The sequence below is a fragment of the Carassius carassius genome, chromosome 11, assembly GCF_963082965.1.
Source record: "Carassius carassius chromosome 11, fCarCar2.1, whole genome shotgun sequence".
Taxonomy (NCBI): Eukaryota; Metazoa; Chordata; class Actinopteri; order Cypriniformes; family Cyprinidae; genus Carassius; species Carassius carassius.
The window spans coordinates 8178132-8198408 of NC_081765.1; the positions used below are offsets into that span (position 1 = coordinate 8178132).

Sequence of the window (20277 nt, forward strand, 5' to 3'; positions counted from 1 at the left end):
CGCTCTTTTCTTCCTGCCATGCTCCATGATCATCTCGTTAAATGTTCAGTCACAGAAACCAATATCCCAGATTACCACTAGTCTACGTCAGATGCAAATCCATGACGCCCACGTCTTGACTGTAATAAGACTTGATCTCTGGGCGATGTCCCGGTCTCAATCACTGTTGACCGTGTAGTGGTGGGTGTATAAAAAGCTGGCGCATTGTGTTGGCCAACTAAAATCAAGACTGTCAACATCCTAATATCATAATTATCAAATTATGCTGCAAAAGGTATTAAAAGTCCCTTGTAGCAATAAATGGTTTGACAGCTGAATTTGGGGCTGAAAGAAGAAGAATAAAGAATAAAGGTTCTTTGTTAGCATCAAAGGTTCCATAAAGAACATTAACATCCATGGAACCTTTCCATTGATTAAAAAAAAGGTTCTTTTAAGAACTTTTCACTGAAAATGCTGGTTCTGACTGTGAAACCCTCTTTGGAAACCTGTATTTTTGAGAGTGTAGTTGGAGAGCGAAAGAGGCGGGGGAGTGGAAGAGCCCAGCCGGTTCTAACCGGTCCTCTTGACTCCGAGGAGCTTACGGTCCCTATAGTACAGTTACAAAAAGACAGCTGGGTGTTTCTGTTCAAATACATTCCTCGGTTTTCTATATGTCTTTGTCATTTGCACCCAGCTCTAGTCGAGCGGCTTCATTGCAGGACTACAAGGTTTCAAAGGCCCAACAAAGGTCATTCAAATAGCATTGCTTGAATGATGACAGCAACACTGAAGCTAATCGCAACAAACAAAGAAACAAAGACAATACAAGGCCAGGCATGATTTTCTAACACAGCAGTACAGCAGAAATGCATCATCCGGTTGAGATTTAACTACATTGGTTACAGATGGATATATTTCTGCAACTATTAGTGGGCAGGATTTTTTTTTACGTGGGGTAAAAATACAGAATGTGATATGCCTAAAAAAAGACAAGGAAGAATTTAAGCAACGTTATTGCAGAGCTGAGTTTAGTTGTTGCCAAGTAATGTTGCAACTTCCTGCTTTAGTATGATAATGGTGTCACATTTACGTGCATTTCATATTTCACAATGTAGCTCATCCAGTCAGATTTCAAAGAGGGAATCCTTTGAAACATTATTTTTACTCTACTCTTAAATAATCTGAAGGTATTTTTGCACTGCTGCAGTCATGATGAGTAAATCATTACATTTCCAGCAACAATATTTACACAGTGACATATAACGTCGCGGTTATATAAAAGCACTCTACCATGATAACATTTTAGTCATGCCAACCCCTTTACGAATGCTATATCCAAAAGCTGCTAGTTTATAAATTGAGGCACAAATCAAATGAAATATCACAAAAAACTTTTATCGTCATTAGGGATGGGACGGTATGAAAATTTAATATCACGATTATAGTGACTAAAATTATCACGATTATCAATATTATCACGGTTTTGTTGAAACGAGATGAAAGTGTTCAAAAATAGTTGATGCTCACACTGAAAACATTTCAGCAAGTTTTATATTTAATAATCAACAAACAACTAATAAAACAAGCAACTCTATGCACTTAATTTAAAGAAAGATTAAATTCTGTGGCATTTCCTTCCTTACAATGAAAAGTGTAGAAGCATAGAAAAGCATAGAAAAGTCACTGACTTTCGCCATTCCTTCTCGAAAAAAACAAAAAAAAACATTGTGCGCTGCGCTTGCGTCAGACTGTTGCTGGCTGGACATGATTTAATAGTGAGTTATTAAAACCGTGATAATCAAACACGGTTTTAATGATAATTCATTTTTAAACGATATTACTAACCTTCAGCACATTTTATCACGGTTATCAATAAAACCGGTTATCGTCCCATCCCTAATCATCATCAACGTCTCAGTCTTAGACTGCTTAACTGAAGGTGCCTACAAGTAAAACTGAATTACTTCAACAAACATTACACTAATAAAAAAATAATTCATAACTCGATGATGAAACAATTACAAGAGCAGACTAAGCAAAAAACTACACAAAAACAAAACAAGCGTGAGGTCTGAACAGCAGTTTTATGAACTCCAGTCTAGTGAGGTGTTTCTACAGAGATGCTTTCCTTGAAGACAAAACCGGAATTGCTTTGACTTCGAGGAATAGACCCAGGCAAGTCTGTACTAGTAAAACAGATCTAGATAAGGAAACTGTAAAAGAAGGGCAGTCTGAAGTAGCTGACATTATTTTGGTCATCCCCAAAAGTTACCTTTCATTTGGTAACTCAACTCTCAAAAACATACAGTATCCCTCTGCCTCAGGACCTGGAGCAGCGCTGTTAAAATGACCTTAGAGCTGCGCTTCAGCAGTGAGTGTGTGATAATGTCAGGGATACTTCATTTCAATTCAATTTCATTTCCTTTCAATGGCCTGACCAAACAAGGTTTTGGTGATGTTCAACTTCATACAAAACAATACGAAAAATAACAAGGTTCAAAACGATTGTAGGTTTTACTTGGTGTTATTTCTACTACACCTTATTCAATTTTCCCCCATCAGAAAAGTAATGAACCTGCCAAACGAACTGTAAACAGCACTCCTACATCTCACTGGTTCAGCACAACAAGTTCTGCCACGGTACCATCTCAATCTAACTCAAATCTACTAAGATCCATGACTGCTCTAAACTTGCCTTTTCAAATTGCTCTAAAAAAGCTGTATGACTGTTGTTGTGTGAATTACCCATTACATATGCAGCTATTTGCTGAACATTTCTCCATCTTATTCGCTTATAAACTCATAAAGATGTATATAGGTAACCTACAAATGCTCTGAACCATCTGACTAATTTAACCATCACAGCAAAGCCATTTTAAACACATGAGCTCACGGTCCTGTGGACAGCTAGAGTCTCTACACCAGTTTGGATGGTCACATTTGCCCTCTAGTGTTCAGTTGTGGCAACAGACACATAATAACATAATTCGTCAGAACACCATATAATGTTATACCATATCAAATTTTGAACTATGTACACACACCCACACACATACATAAATACACAGATATTATGTGTAATGTAGCTGTATGTGAACGTGAATGATCTGCAAAGTTTTAAAGCTGAAAGTGCACAATAAATAAAGTTTCTGTCTCCAAAAGTAAGAATCGACTCTGAACAGGCTAAACGAGTTCCCAGTAATTCAAATCCCACTTCTGTGACCATTAAACGTCCCACTAAACATCTACGCTGACCGGCTGCAAACAATGCAGCTTGTTCGTGGGTTAACACTTGCTCTTGAAAGATGGATCAGTGCCCAGTTTATGTGGACCAGATTGCTCCACTGAATCACAACCTGTAAGTATGATAAATAATAGAGGCTTATATTTTCTATCGAGCTTTCAAACTACAGAACTGTGGCAACAGGCATATTTTTCCCATCTGACCAATCAGAGCACAGGAGGCTCATGGAAAGGATTTAGAAGTTTAGGGAGACTGAATCTTAAAACTGCTCCAAATAATTATTGGAAAATGAAATGGTATTAAATGTAAATATGAAGAAAAAAGGGCTGCAACGAACTATTATTTTGATAATTAATCTAACAATTATTAGAAGGAATAATCAACGATTATTTCACTGATTAATCAGTAGACACTTATTGATTATTCAGCTTTTGCAATTAGTAAATTTTTTTTTAGTTATACTTATCCTAAAAAAATAAAAGGTAAGCACTCCATTATGTAATTACAATTATACGATTAAATATATCTCCCACACAAAATGAGATCACAGAGAAACTCTCTTTTTCACCATTTAATTAGCTATATGAAAAATTTACTGAATGACATCATTCTGCCCAACATCTTTTGTAAGTCATATGAATAAGAAACAAAAAAAGGTTAGTGATAACGTTTATTTTTTATAACCTATTTCATTTCGCTTTATAACAGAAAATCAAGTTGTAATTCTAACTGAAAGCAACACTGACTCTGGTTTTTCATGTTTAATGTTGTAAAGCTGCTTGATCTAAGGCTGTCTGTTGCATAAAGTTTTAAGTTATATAACTAAACGTGACATGACTTAACTGGAGTACCAAACTGCAGAGCTTGTGTAACATCCACATCGCTTTAATCAGATGCTTTCTTAACTGCTGCTTTCACACTGTGGTCAGTTTTTAGTGTGTTTATTTTGTTATTGAAAGGAAAGCATGCACCATATATTTACATATTCATCCAAATGCCACTCAGCAGCTTCAGGTTTGGGTGCATTTGCGCTGAACTGAAGAGCTGTGTCTTTCTTTTGAATTACAGCCAGGAGAGCTGAATTACTATCTGGCGATAGAAAGACTACTCTACAATAAAACAAAAAAAAACTGTCAACAAATCTTTTTGTTGTAGACGTTGTCGTTAATGTCAACTAATCATTTCGGCCACATGTAGGAGACTCCCAAAACAATATTAGGAACCTTAAAAATGGCATAACAGGGGCACTTTAAAACTTCTGAAGTGTTTTTGCCTGGTAGATTATAAACTTAAAAAAATATATAAATTATGAATTGAAAGCAGCAACACTAAAAACAAATAATATTTGCTATTTAACCAAAAAAAGTGAAGGGTTTTGTGTAGGTCTGGGTGATAAAATGATAATTATCCCAATATATCCTTCCCTCAACAGAACTATAACATGTTCAATGAATTATTGATATGATGTTTATGCACCAAAAGTGGAACAACGTGAGCTACAGTGTTTTACCTTGTTGCTGCGGGTTGTTCTTTAAAGTTCAAGTTCATTTATTCATATAGCACATTTACAACAGCCACTAGGGTAACCAAAGTGCTTATCAGATGAGCAGGATTAGAGGAGAACATAACACATAAAAAATACATATGATATAACATACATAAAAACAAGCCAGACAGCAGAACTGAACTAAGAACAACATAGTTAAGCATGACCATATGGCATAAGGACCAAAACAAAATTTAAAACAATATTTAAGACAGATGAGGAGCCGTTCTAATCGCTAAAGGCAGGGTGCTCCCAAGTCGTGGCCCTGCGACTGCAAATGCACGCTCCTCTCTACGCTCGAGTCTACAGTGAGGGACTACCAGCAGAGCCGGGTCGCATGATCTTAGGTTTCTGGACGGAGCGTATGGTTGAAGAAATTCAGAGAGGTAGACAGGAGCTAGATTATGTAGAGATTTATTAAAAGGAGAATTTTAAAGTCTATTCTCTAGTGAACCGGCAACTAGTGGAGAGATCTGAGGACTGGAGTGATATAATCAAGTTTACCACACTTGAAAGGATTCTGTCTGCAGCATTTTGGACTAGCTAAAGGACAGCAATTTGATACTTAGGTATACCACAATATAAAGCATTACAAGACCTGGCAAGAAGTAGAGCTGTTAAAATGGCTGAAAAAATACATTTTGTGCTTAAATATCAAAATTTGAATTATATTCGAATATAAAATGCATAATTTCCGTTAGGGTAAAGAAAAGCTTTTGGCTTTTCTCCTGAGGCCACAAGAGGGCGCATCAAGGATAACATGACTATCTGTGAAAAAAAAAAGTGCATAATGTTTATAAACCAATTATAATTAAGTTGCTTAAACAACTAAGAAACAAAAGCTGAAAGTCAATCACACGGAGAACATTTTTCATTTAAATGAATTGTGGTGGGATGGGGGGAAAAACCCCACCATTAAGTCTTGATTTTTCAGAGTTGAACTTGCATTAGAGTTTTCTAAACATGCGGTTCTCTTGTGGGAGATGCAAGTGAAGCTGTGGATGTCTCTAGAAAATGCACAAAATATATATTCTGTGTGAATGGCTTGGTTTCAGTTTTGCCGTAAACTAGATCTTCCCCACAATATTTATAATCAACAGCGCGGCAGCACCGCATCTAGTAGCTTCAACTGGATAGGCTAACAAAAACATTCAACTACAATGACACATCGTCATCGTAACTCGTGCAGCACTGAGAAGGCTGCCTCAATGCACACCTAAAATATCATTCGAATTTGGATTTTTATTTTAAATTCGACGAATATTTGTCCAGTAAAACCAGATGACAACCCGGGCAAACACTAGAAACTCAGTGCCTCGAACAATCCAGTTAGAAGGCTTTTACATGGATTTACTGTAGTGCCACTAACTGTACCATGGTATTGTGGCAGAAATGTGGGATATTCATATGGAATTTTATCATATTATTCATAGACATGTATTAAATCAGTAATGGTTATTAAGCTACAACGTGCATTTGTATTGTTACTAAATTTAGGCTACTGTTTTCGCACAGATACCATAGAAACCATGTAGTTACATTTTATCATGGGGTGTGTGGTTTTACCTTTGGTTATCATGATCTAATTGCGTGATACTGTAGATGACCTATGGTTCATTTAATTCAAACAGTCAGAATATTTAAAATTGACCCTGTATTTACCCAATTATAGTAAAAAAATAAATAAATAAAAAGTTAATTTTTTTACTACAATTTTTACAGATGTTAGAGATGTTACAGGTGTTTTTGTAAACCAATGTACTTCTGCAACGTGCCATCAAAGTCAGGGAATACAAACCTGTTTCATGATTTGAAACAATATTCCGGAACTAAGAAATTAATTTCTTTATTAAGAGATTTTCCTCAAGTTTACTCATGCATATTTGGATGTAGAAAAAAGTATTATAAATGTTATGAATATTGTACCTCAGATTTGTGACATGTTTACCAGTTTGGGAAGAAAAGTTTACCGAGTTCTTTAAAGTTTAACTTTAACAGAATTAGACTGCAACGAATCCAAGTCCTAAACTAGTATCCGGGTCATCATGACTTTAGATACTTAGATGAGTTGGGGCCTTTCAAACCATTTGCAAACTATAATCATATCACTAACAATTAGACAGCCACACCCACAATAATATTACCATCGCCTTTACAAAACTGGACAGAGTTCTGAAATATATAAACATTTTTATCTGACAAAGCTCTTTATGAAGCATTAAGTATTATTTCATGTTTAACAAGAGCTTTTTCTTTAAATGTTTTCTAGGTTCTTAATAATAATAATTTGTCATCATTTTATGGTTATAGTTGTTTTGGTTTAGAAAACATCACTAGATGGTGCCATAACACCCAACATGCCTCTCCGAGCACTTTTGGACAATACAGCTAGAATTGCAGCCATTATCCATATCCAGCTCTGAATACAATGAGCAATCAATCACACACGCTTCAAGTCCCTGTAAAGGTTACAGTACGAAGGGTGAAGTCCTGATCCCAGAAATGCAAATGGTTAAGTTCTGTACTCACTACAGCTGCAAGCACATTTAACACTTGTAGCACCATGCCAGATTTAAAGTTGCTCATTTTAATATGAATTTGAAGGATTGCACTTCACAGAATATGCATAAATCATTCAGTCATCACACTGTATCCAAGGGGTTTGAGTTTGGCTGGTTAGCACAGTCCAGTCCAGTCTGTGAGCATCAGGTGGTCTGTTGAGACACTGCAATTATAGTTTGAACACAAACTAATTTGAGCTTTTTCCATGTAATACAGGCCGGCTTAGTTGCACCAATGTAAAAAAAAATCACCATTAGAGGGCAACATAAGCCAGCACTGTGAAGACCGAGTGACTAACACACTCATTCAACCATCCACAGATTGTGTGTGACAAAACCGACCCCTCCTGCCAAAACTATCATCTATCAAAAGCCAGAATCATTGTGTCCACTATTCTCAATAAAGCCTCTCAACTCTTTCAAAAACCAAAGGAGTGGCAGCTCTGAGGGAGTTCATTTCAGGTAATGTGAAACAACAGGCCTCAAAACAAATAGAGCTCCTTCATGTGTGTTTGGGTTCAGAACCGATCCCAAAAGCAGAAGAAATCTAGTCAGACATATGCTTTCAATCCAGATGCTTCATTTTTAACGATGGGTGAAGTTCATTTGAACGTGACTTTGATGCCGTCATACTGAGAGACAGTAACACATTGATAAAACTTGTTTCATGACCTCAGCAATGAAAGATATGAGTCAGTCACTCTCATAAGAAAACTATGCTGTCTGCCAAGAAGCCAATGAGAATATGACGGCACAGTTCAACCACATTTAAAGGGAAAGCTCACCCAAAATTAACCCTGTCATTTATCCACCCTCATGAGTAAAGCTTTTGGAGCTTGAAACATTTGGATCCCATTGACTAGTTCTGTATCGACAAAAACGGCTAAAAGTCACTTTTCTGTTCAACGGACAGTCTTTACAGGTTTGGACTAACAGGAGGGTGAATAAATCATGCCAACTTTATTAATAATAATAATAATTAATTAACTAACTTTGGGTGAACTTTCACTTTAAACGTCAGCTGGTGTGTATTTTTATTTATCATGCTACAGTTTTCACAAGAATTCGGTCTTTATCAGGTTTTTAAAAGCTGACTTAATTCCTAAGAAATCATTTATCTTCCAATGAACTAAATATCCACATGACCTAATAAATCTATAACAGCTTTCATTTATAATATTAATTATAAATATACAAGCATTCAAATATAATCTTAATAATACATTTATAAATTGAAATAATATAATTTAAAACTTTATATGTGGGTCAAAGACGAAAAAGTGTTTAAGCATAAAAAAACGTGTAATACTGCTTTAAACTGTTGTAGTTCCCCCCCCCCCCCAAAAAATGCAAAAAGTTTTCTGTTTTATTTGATTGCAATTTTGTTTTTGTTTTTGAGCAAAAAATAAATATCATACATTTTCCCCTGATTTACAGGAGACACCCAGTAAAATGTCATTCAGTGTAACAAGCTTGTCAGGCATATTTACAACAAAAATCAATTTAGGACATATTAAAAGACTAATTACTTTCACCCCAAATACTAATGAGTTGTAATTTTACATTTTTAACATTTGCCACTATCCTAGGTTTTGCCCATTTGTCAGTAAGAATTTTTTACTAATTTAAAACAAAATTTAGTATGCTCCATTATTCTTTTAGATATTTTAATATGTACATGTCAGAATAAGCATGTTGTTTGAATTTTTGCATAAATATTGTGTTACACAATGACAATGTAACATTATTTTAACCAAATTTTGACATTTTATTCTCCAAAAACTTATTTGAAACCTTAAAAGTAGACATTTTACTTACATTTAATGTGCTTTCTATGGACACAAAATCACTTTTGTACATTTCTTTTGATGCGGACATCTTAACGTCTTTGACCCATGTGTGTTTGTGTGCGTTTCAAATGTATAATTTTTTAATTATAACTTAATTTATAAATGTAAAATGTATAGCGCTATTAAAATACACAGAGTATTTAAAATAGGATTAACAGTAGGCTACATATTTATTTATAAACAAACAGAAATTGAATTGTTCAAACTCAAACCCAGGCACATACCCATAATGTGAAAGCATACAAACATCTATTCACAGTCCGAATAGCTTGACCTCAGCCCGGCTATAGCCTGAAAGACCTCGACTGTCACATCTAGTCCTCATTAGCACTTTTATGCACTGAACTGAACTGTCTGTGCGGAAGCCACAGTGTGTGTGTGTGTGTGTGTGTGTGTGTGTGTGTGTGTTAGTGAGAGACCGTCTCAACCACAGGCTCTCTGTCCAGGACACATTTAACCCAAACAAACTTTCTGTTTAAAGCCTTATTCACACCAGACATGAATTTTGGGCAAGAAAAAAAAAATGAACTCAACACAGAGTTCAACATATCATTTGAACTTTTTTTTTTTTTTTTTTCAATTGTTCAGCATATCTAAACTTGACAACACTGGATTCAGTATAAACAGCTGTATGATTTGCAATGTGATTTAGGTCGTAGCCTCACAACAGTACTGTCTTTATATTACCAAATTCACTTCTACTCACTTTATAATCATGTGTACAAGACCTTCACCACAACCTAGTGATGTGCAGACAAAGTGAACAAACTGGCCAATTAAAAACCTCTGGCCAAAAGGTATTGATAACCAAGAATGAAAAGCCATTTTCTCCCATTTATACGAGCGAGAAAGGGCAATTGTTCGGGGGATTTTGATGGAAATAAGCAGCTTGCTGTTTAAGTCAGTGTCAGAAATTAATTTTAGCTTTAATGCTAGAAGATGGTTTTAATAAAAGCAACTTTAATCTGAAAGGCATTCAGTGTTTGTAGAAGCAGAATCACAAATGCAATTTTAATGCAAATTAAAAAAAACATACACAAATACAAACCGCAGCAGAATCAAAATATGAAAAAAAAAAGCTTATGAGAAGTATATACTAAAGGATTTATACATCACTGGGTATTCAAGAACTCTATAACAGCATGTTGTATACATTTCAACAACTGCTAAAAAATAGTGGCAAAATAGAAATGTAGATGAAAACTAAAACCTATGGAGCTGTCAATTGCTGTAAAGCATTAAATAAGTGACTCCTCCCAGATCATGACAGCTGAGGACATGGTGATTCATCACAACAGCCATCCACGCAGTCATTAAAACATCCAGCAGCACCTACATGCTGACTTAGCTTAAATCACGAGCCTGCTGGATCTGAACGACTGATGAGGAAGGAACTGATGGATTTATGTAAAAGCACATTAAATGAGCTCATTTAATGGCAAAGGGAAGTACTTTCCAGGTATGTGCATTGTGACTGTGTGTATGTCACAAGTAGCACACAGAGTGAGGAAACAGAAGTGAGGGAAATGTGAGAGCAGACCTCATCACGTGTGTATGCGTCCAGCTCACTCTCTCTTATTCACACACACTCTCACATTACTCGGCCCCAGGGCTGGGTGAATGAAAGGCAAAGGCAAGTTCTCCATCAATACTGCATGGCTGTCACTGGATCCTACACTTGTGAGTGTGAGCAGCCTGTAAACAAATCAACTCAAAACCCAATGTGTGTCGGACAGCACATTAGCAAAAGTACAAACGAAAGTAGTCAGACATTCATAACCAGCTGTTAGACTAGATCTAGGCTTGGTTTCACCTCAAAAGCATTGTGGGATCACACTGTTAAGACGAGACCAGAACGACTAGATCCATTCTTCTCGGATTGAACCTCTTTCTTAGTGAGATGCAGCCAATCTTCAACCAGATCTACAAACAAAGGGTGAAAAAAAAAACAGTTTGACATTGCAGAGCGCTTCTTGAAAGGATGCAATTCATGGTCACAGCCTACCTGATACGCCTGCACTCATCCACTCACAGCAGCTAAAATAAGACTATTTCAACACAGAGCTTAAAATACTCTCATCAGTTTAACCAGTGAGTCAAAACATCAGCTTCACCGCAGCCGGGGGGATAACCACAGTCATTAGGAGCTTCGGAAGCGAACTCCAAAAAGCCCATCAAGACAGATTCCAATATAAAGAGAAGTAATCTCTTGATGAGCTCCAGCTGTGGTGCCATACACTACAAAATGCCTGTCAACAATAAAGCAACTACATCACATGATAAAGCATTGCAGAATTCAAAATTAACCCATGCAAAATCTATTTGTAGACCAACAGATTTTCATAAATCAATCAATAATTAGAATAATAAAAATTCAATTGTGCCTGCTAAGGACATAAACAGATGGTTACCAAAATGGACAAATATTATCCCCCTTTTTTACCTGGCCGAAAATGTAATACTCTTTTAAATAAATAAAATACATTGATAAATCATTATTTCATTTATTAAATAGAAATGAATATAAATAAAAAAAAGTAAATAGTTAATATAATAGGGGTGTATTCGTACCGGACCGTTTCGGTACAGGGCTTTTTTTCGTTCATCGCAAATCCCGCCCTGCAGCTGATTCTAAGGCGATACGGCGACACACTGGCTGCGTGGCGTGAGCGTGGCCTTTCTGCTGCATGTCAGTTGCGTGACGGCTGCTTCACGTTTTCTGTGTCTTTACACACCAGAATCTTGCCTGACGCGGCGCTGGCGCGCTGCTGCTACTGTAAGTGACATAGAGGGAGACCACCGACAGACCAGGATCTTGTCTTCACGACAACAATATCTATACTTCATGTTTAGCATAAATATAAAGCCTACTGATAAAGGACACCGTCAACAGTATTGACTGCACTATAGACTATATTTTACTGGTGCAATATGCCAGTGTGTCACCGGCCTAACGTTTTCAAAAGGCATCACGCGAATGTGAACATCACTACAACTAGGAAAAAAACGATTGTAATTCAAACGCAGCTCCCGTCGGCATTTAAACAGACCTTTGCTCTTAATTCTGATCGGTCCAACGCAATAACGAAATCTGAGCAGGTCTAAAAACTGAAACTGTTGATGCTGCACTTTACACTTTGGAAAAGTTATATATATATTTTTAAAACATGAGCAGGCCTACAAGCTGGGATTGGTAATGCTGCACTGCAATCATAGTTAATAATTTATATTTTTCATTATATTTTATTATATGATATTGGTTTGAGACGGAGAGTATTTTATTTAGTGTTGAACTTTGCAGCAGTATTTTATTTCTTATTCTTTTTTATATTTTATATATATTTTATTAAAATGTATTTTTTAAAAAGTGTAAACAAATTAGTAAAAGTTTATAGTAATAAACAACCTGCAGTTTAATGTTTGCATTTCTTTCCCTTACTGTACCGAAAATGAACAGAACAGTGACGTTAAAACCGAGGTACGTACCGAACCGTGATTTTTGCGTACCGTTACACCCCTACTAAATAATAAGATATTTAAAAATACAATAATAAATTATGTATTTAAAAATTTAGATTTTATTTATATTTGTATAAAATAAAACAAATGTTTATAAATCAATTAATTAAAAAAGGAAACAATTAAGAAATTAAAGAAACAAGGGGCAAGTATTTAATAAACTAAACAGAAAAACACAAATAAAATCAACAAAAATATTTAGAAACAAATAAAAACAAATACAAACAAGAAATTTAAGGAAAAGATATTAACTGCAAAGGAAAAAAAATCAATAGAAAAATAAAAATAAAAAAATTAAAAATAAAAATGAAACTGAATACAACAAAACCCAATAATGTAAATGTAAAATGTTTTTAAAAATAATAAAAATAAATTGATTTAAAAAACAAAAGGCCTTACATATGCCATATCTAAATAAATAAATAAAATGTATTCATAGACTAAATTACCACCCAGAACACCCTAGCAACCACAAAACACACACACAAAAATATACACCCATATATATAAACTAGTGTTTGATTTAATGTTGTTCAAGTCTAGCTGACTGGTCTGTTGTTAGTTAGTTCTCTAATGTGACGGACAGCTTCCAGTGTGAGAACATGCATAAACCTTGTGCACTGTATACAAACGTTCTGCTTTAGCTTTTATAAAGCAAAATAAAAAATGACTAACAGGCTGAGTAGCTTTTTCAGCTCGAAAACAAGCATGTAGTCCGCCATTGTTGTTATTTGACGTAGCATTGTCTGACTAGGGTCGAGACCATAGACTGTGTAAAAACATGGACGTCGTGTCCTTGGCGTCACCCATTGGTTTCCGAAGAGCGTTTTTGAAGCAAAAAGTGGGCGGAGCCGGCCGTCGCCATCTTGGTAGCGCGTCACGAGCGTCATTCCTGGTTGCTGAAACCACGCCCACCTAGCGCGACAGCATGACAGCAGTGTCAATCCACCTGTCACTCAAGTGGCTGAGCCCTTAATTAAGGAGATCTTTAAGGCTTAATATAATTTAAATGGATGAGTTATAAAAAAATAAATAAATTCACCCCCCTCACAGTTCGCAAAAAATTGCAGTTTCAGGCTCCCAAAATGCCAGATCAGTCTGTACGATACACCAATATTAGGGGTGTAACGGTACGTGTATTCGTACCGGACCGTTTCGGTACAGGGCTTTCGATACGGTGCACGTGTGCATATACATATACATTTTCGTGTTTCCAAACGAACATATTAAGTGGCGGAAGCCTCTGCGTTCAGCGCAAATCCCGCCCTGCAGCTGATTCTAAGGCCGGTGACACACTGCTGCGTGGCATGAGCGTGGCGTTTCTGCTGAGTGTCAGTTGCGTGACGGCTGCTTCTCCTTTTCTGTGTCTTTACCATCTTTACACACCAGAATCTTGCCTGACGCGGCGCTGGCGCGCTGCTGCTACTGTAGGTGACAGAAGGAGGCCGCCGACAGACCAGGATCTTGTCTTCACGACAACAATATCTATACTTCATGTTTAGCATAAATATAAAGCCTACTGATAAAGGACACCGTCAACATTATTGACGGCAAAATAGACTATGTTTGACGGGTGCAATATGCCAGTGTGTCATCGGCCTAACGTTTTCAAAAGGCATCACGTGAGTGTGAACATCACTACAACTAGGAAAAAAACGATTGTAATTCAAACGCAGCTCCCGTCGGCATTTAAACAGACCTTTGCTCTTAATTCCGATCGGTACAACGCAATAACGAAATCTGAGCAGGTCTAAAAACTGAAACTGTTGATGCTGCACTTTACACTTAGTTATATATATTTTTAAAACATGAGCAGGCCTACAAGCTGGGATTGGTAATGCTGCACTGTAATCTTAGTTATTTATTTTTATTTTTCATTATATTTTATTATATGATATTGGTTTGAGACAGAGTATTTTATTTAGTGGAGAACTTTGCAGCAGTATTTTATTTCCTATTCTTTTTTTATTTTATATTTTATTAAAAAGTATTTAAAAAAGTGTAAACAAATTTTTTTTTAAAAAGTTTATAGTAATAAACAACCTGCAGTTTAATGTTTGCATTTCTTTCCCTTACTGTACCGAAAATGAACAGAACAGTGACGTTAAAACCAAGGTACGTACCGAACCGTGATTTTTGCGTAACGTTACACCCCTAACCAATATGATACAAAATTGTTATGTATACAGCTAAACACGCCTTTGTGTGGACGGTGATATGTCATTTCGAGCAAAATCAGGCTGAAACTACGTTCGTTTTGAGTTCGGGTTGGCAGTTCGAAACAGCTGACCAAAGCGAACTTTAGCTGGGAGTTCGTTTTAGCTCCTAAACACCTTTGAGTTTCCTTTGGTCAGGTGGTTATGCAATCGGTGGGTGTTTTCTGAAACTCCACCTTCTTTGATTATTTTGTTTTTTAACTTTTTTCTTTTTTTTCTTCTTTTTTTGAAGAACGAAAACTAACATTGTTTGATGTATATCGCGGCCTTTTATCCTTTACAAAACTCTTTCAGAAGTTTGTAATGTTTGTGTCTGGTCTTATAAAGGCTCTGCGTACAGTGTTTCAGGTTTGCAGTAAGTGAAAAGACTTAATTTGGGATTCTTGATGCATGTGGGTGGGTTGGCTCTAATTTACAAGAACCAAACCCAGCGCAGTCAGGGAGCTTCTGGCATTGCACATTCAAAACAAGCCACGGCAGGAACCCCAGTCATCTGCGGCCACCAGAGAGACATCAGATTTGATCTGACATTTCACTGATAGCTACATAAAAACATTCAAATGTAAAAGTAAAATGGCATTTATTTATATCATTTATTATATATCAGTGCTACTGGAGAGATAATCTGAGACCCCTCCCTCACCACCCTACAGTTCTGAATTTACTCTTCAAAGTCACCTCCCTTAATCTAGATTTCAGCTTTGCTTTAGTATATGGCACTTCGTTACATTTATTATTTTATTTCCTGGCCACAATCCAACAGGAAAATCAGGCCTGCTCTAAGAATGCTACAAGGAGGCTAACCATGACTCTGCCACAACCACATTATGTTTGCATATGCATCACACGGAGGACAGCAGGTACAAACTTCCAGTCGTCTGGAATAAGGCCTACTCTGTTCTGTTTTTGTACCATTGCTGTTTATCTTGCACCTAGAATAGGATTATAAAGCTAAAGCAGTCAAAAAAGCCCAGACTACATGACATAAAATGACAGCTTCCCACTAGCAAGAAAACAAGTACAGGGCCTGATTTGTTAAAGGAAAGTCCCTGTTTGAGATGAGTACTGCAAATACAGACGGCCACAGGACCCATGGGACAGTGTAGCAGGAGGTTGTCTGAGGACACAAGCCCATGGTTACTCCACTGCCCACTGTTTCATCCCACACAGCTAGTACGGTCTGAGACAACATGCACAGACACTGCGGATTAGAGGTGGGAGATATGGAAAAAACATGATAAAACACGATTATAAATAAATAAAGAACAAACGTAGCCCAAAAGTGCCCCGGATGAGAAAGCAACTCCGAAGCGTCTGTAGGGATCTGTTCTTTATTCATGCTTCCTTGAAAGCCACCACAATAGAGCACTGCACTGCCACTCTGCCAGACAATGAACCAAGGCTAGGTATAAATTTGCATGTACTCTGCAGACTAATCCACAAACAACTATGCAAACAATAATTCTGAAGTCCTATGATTCCAATTTCCAGCACAGAGAGGCGAGGCGTTATTTTTAAAACGAGAGCTCGCAGCTCCAGCTGAATGGGAGCAGCTTCTCTATAGAGCCAGTGTGAGAGTGATGATGAAGACACATTTGGCACTGGAAGGGCTATGCTAGGGGTTTTTGGGCTGCTGGTTGCTATGTGGCAGCTCAGACGAGCGGGCAGACTGGCGCAAAGGACAGGGATGGGCGAGCGAGCACATGGGGGTCTGCACAGAAAGAGCGAGATGGCCGACGGCCAGGCGGCACTGGCAGTGTGGCTGAAACAATGACTCAGTGCTAATGGTCCACAGTGGCACGCTGTATGCTAAAGTCCAGCACTCACCCAGCATCATCACATAAGAGAGAGGCATTACTTTGGACAAAGTGTTGGGAGAACAAAGATAAACCCCATTGTAACCAAAGCATACTTTTCCATGTGAAGGGACTGAGTTAAACAGAGGCAACTCAATGAGATGACAACAATGATCACACTCACACATATCAGTGCACTAATCAATTTCATATTCTCCCAAATTAAATTTTTATTCCATTTTAAAATGGCGAAATTAAATTGCAGTAATCAAAAAGCATGTCTTATTAACTGAAATCATGACACTTATACAGTTTAACAATTTATTATAAGTTTAACAAAACCTAAAAAAATTTTTTTATTATTCACAAATTAAATGTTATTTTCCCGTAATTCTGTGTTTTCGGTTTACATTTTTGTGGATTCCATTTGAATGGTTTAACTCCATTTTAAAGGTCCCCTGAAGTGCCTTGAAACAAGCAGCGTTATTCTATGTGGTGACGTAATTTCAACTGAAACATGAAAAGAGGGCGGGAAATATCAAACAGTCCCGCCCCCTTTTTAAAATCGCTAATAGCGGTTGTTTATATCTGCTCGGGCCAGAGCCGTTGAGTTCGGTAAAGCTGCATTTGACAGCCACAGTCTAATAGATTACCAACTAAATTCAATATGAAAGTCTTAGTAAAACAAAATAGTGGTCATAATCATGCTGAGGTAGTGTTGTTGTAAAAAATGCTGACTAGCGCATATGATCGGCTCCGTGCGGTCACGTCTCTGGACCGGAGCCAAAGTCTGTATGTGCACTGCCGCGGTTCGCATGAAACCGGACCTCATTTGCACCATAAGCACCAATTCGCAAAAGAAAAAATTTGCCACATTCCATTTTATGGATTCCATGATACACTTCAGGTTTGCCTTATTGCAAAAAACATAGGGCCCTACATATAGGTGGCCTGCACTCATATGATGGATGATCTAGACTTTGCTGTGGATTGTAGAGGTGATTAATTTGCACACAAGCTCAAGCTGTTTGCTCGTTATCCAGTATTAGGAGTTTAGAATTGTGCCGAGGCGAGAACTTGACTGGCAGATAATCCGTGGCACACATGGAGTTTGTGACAGGCATGGGGAGGAAGTAGAGATAAGACACTCCGCACAGATGGAGCAATCCTTCAGGGAACGTGCAAGGTGCTGGATGGGAAAATTTTCCACTGGCAAAGATAATCAATTGCTCACCTAAAAGGCTATTAATAAAGTCTGTAAAAGTTTATGTTAAGCACTAAAAAGCAATCAAATAAATGTCAGCTGAAAAGACAGCGTCGCATTCATCCCAGAAGAATAAATCCTATTTTAATTAGAAGCTGTCCAATTAAATGTGTTGTGTGCAGTAACCGCCATGTTTTCCACAGTGACCTCATTTCACTCCATCCAGCCTGGTGGATGGAAATTTTTTTCAAATTTCAATGTAAAAAAAAAAAAAAAAGTAACATTTTGGTGATGGTGATTACGTAGGTATGAATTTAAACAAATTAGCATATCGTGACATCACTGACTGGGTCTTCAACCCGTGCCTTCGGGCGCATCATTGCAAACCAGGCTATATAGACCACAAATAAATTGAAACCTTTGTCAAAAACATGTTTATTGCATGAATTTCAGGTGAGAAGAAAAAAAATGAGGTACCGTTATACTGTTTTACTTGCATCCACCGCTAGGTGTCAATGCAACCTACAAATGAGAGACCGTTTACTTTGCTTTCTTGGGTTGTCACTTTTGTGAAAAAAATTCTGTTTGATTTGAGAGACAAGTGTTCATTGAATCGATTGTAAAATCAATTTTGCACGTCTAGATGTACTTTAGAGAGCAAATAACACCAAATATAGGTAAATCCTCGGACAACAGGCAGGACGAATGTAAAGATTCAATATATTGGTAAAGACCAATATTTCTGATGATTTATTGGCGTGAAGTTACGTGCAAAATGACAAACAGGAGTTCAGCATTCTCGAAAAACAATAAGCAGAGTGAACTGCCATCATGAAAAACATTTACTGCAGACTTCAACATGGCTGTGTTTATGATTACAAATGTCAACAACAACAAAAATCGCATACGTAGGCGATTCTAGCCCGAATCTGCATCTGTATGCATGAGACTGTCTGAATACCGGCAGAATTCACATTTCTGTTGTAAAAAGAGAAATATTGTGCAGAAGTATTATTTGCTGTTATGCGTGTGTGTCCGAAGCTGCAGTTGCTGTGTGACGCATGTTCCCCAAAAAAAAAAAAAAAAAAAAAAAACACTCCGAGAGAGGGTCGTTAAAATCAATTTCCTATTTTCGTTTTCGAAACTTGTGTTGGTTTGGTCCAATCGATTCGTGCAATAGATTTTCGAACATCAAGTGACAGTCGACACGATCACAGTTTTAGACTAGATGGGAGAAGGGATGGGAAAAAAATCTGAGCACAGTTTTTCCAGAACTTCGTGCCAAGTTAAAGCGGTGTTGAGCTGTTTTAATACAATTTTTAGATGTATTATGGTGCCCAAACCCGTATGACTTTGAAAAGTGACCGCAAACATTTAGTTTACTGCAGCCGCAGCCATCATTACCAAGCGCGAACCGTTGACTCTGACAGTGAATGAGCATGTTGCCAACTTCTTTCAATGGAAAGTAGATAAACCCTGCCTGAAAAGTCGCTAAATGCCGCTAGATGACGTCATATGCTAATTAGCATATTCATGACATGTGCGTCATATTATCTTGCCCTTTCTGTGCTCATGTACTGCATTTTAATGCAGCCAAAATTCTCAAAACTTTTTTTTATTATTATATTTTAATGTTTCTGTTGTCCGACAATGGAATTAATATTATAATGACTGAAACGCGGTCCATTAAGACTGCATAACCAGCTCCAGATGTTAATCTCTGCACTAAAATCCTATTCACGACATTGTCTAATGAAATCACATACACATAAGATTAATACAATGGTTGTACTGTGATTTCGGCTATACTTGCATGTAAAATAGAGTTAGAAGCAACAGAATATCTTTTTTTAACTGAAAGTGCTGCTCCTCTCTGCTCGCTGAATAGAGCAAATGCAGAGAGAGAGAGAGGCGTGTGCGTGCCCTGGGAGAGAGAGAGAGAGAGAGAGAGAGATCATGCTCGTGCCGCACTACCGGAGAGTCTCAGAGGCTAAATAAGTTCTGTCAAAAAAAGTCGCTAGATTTGCCACTAGTCGCTTTTTTGGAAAAAAGTCTCTATGAGAGTCTGGAAAGTCGATAAATCTAGCGACAAAGTCGCTAAGTTGGCAACACTGGCGAACACACAGGCTGTAGTGTGACATCCGTTAACCAATAGTGTAAACATAGATGACGTCACAGGTTTTTTTAAAGACAGAACGTAGCCTTCGTTTGTATGTAGGCCTAGGCAATTTATATATTTACAATACTTACTAAAATATAATTAATATTATTTTATTGCTTTTGTATTAGTTGTTTGAAGAGTAAAAAAAAAAATTGGTCGGTCTTAACGCAAATGTACAACCAGCAAGTCGGTCGGACTGAA

At 37.2% G+C, this 20277-nt stretch overlaps 1 protein-coding gene across 2 annotated transcripts in view; it reads right to left on the reverse strand.

Annotated features, from left to right (window-relative positions):
* The window catches only part of LOC132152716 (TSC22 domain family protein 1-like), a 47338-nt gene that overhangs the window by 19156 nt on the left and 7905 nt on the right, over positions 1–20277 (reverse strand). The window contains exons 2-3 of one of the 2 annotated variants that reach the window (XM_059561550.1): positions 11186–11429; positions 10994–11103 (exon numbers count right to left, since the gene is read on the reverse strand). The exons of the other annotated variant lie outside the window; for it this stretch is intronic. Coding sequence (XP_059417533.1) covers positions 10994–11004 — 11 coding nt within the window. The 5' untranslated portion in view covers positions 11005–11103; positions 11186–11429. The remainder of the gene's footprint in view (positions 1–10993; positions 11104–11185; positions 11430–20277) is intronic. 2 annotated transcript variants of the gene reach the window in all.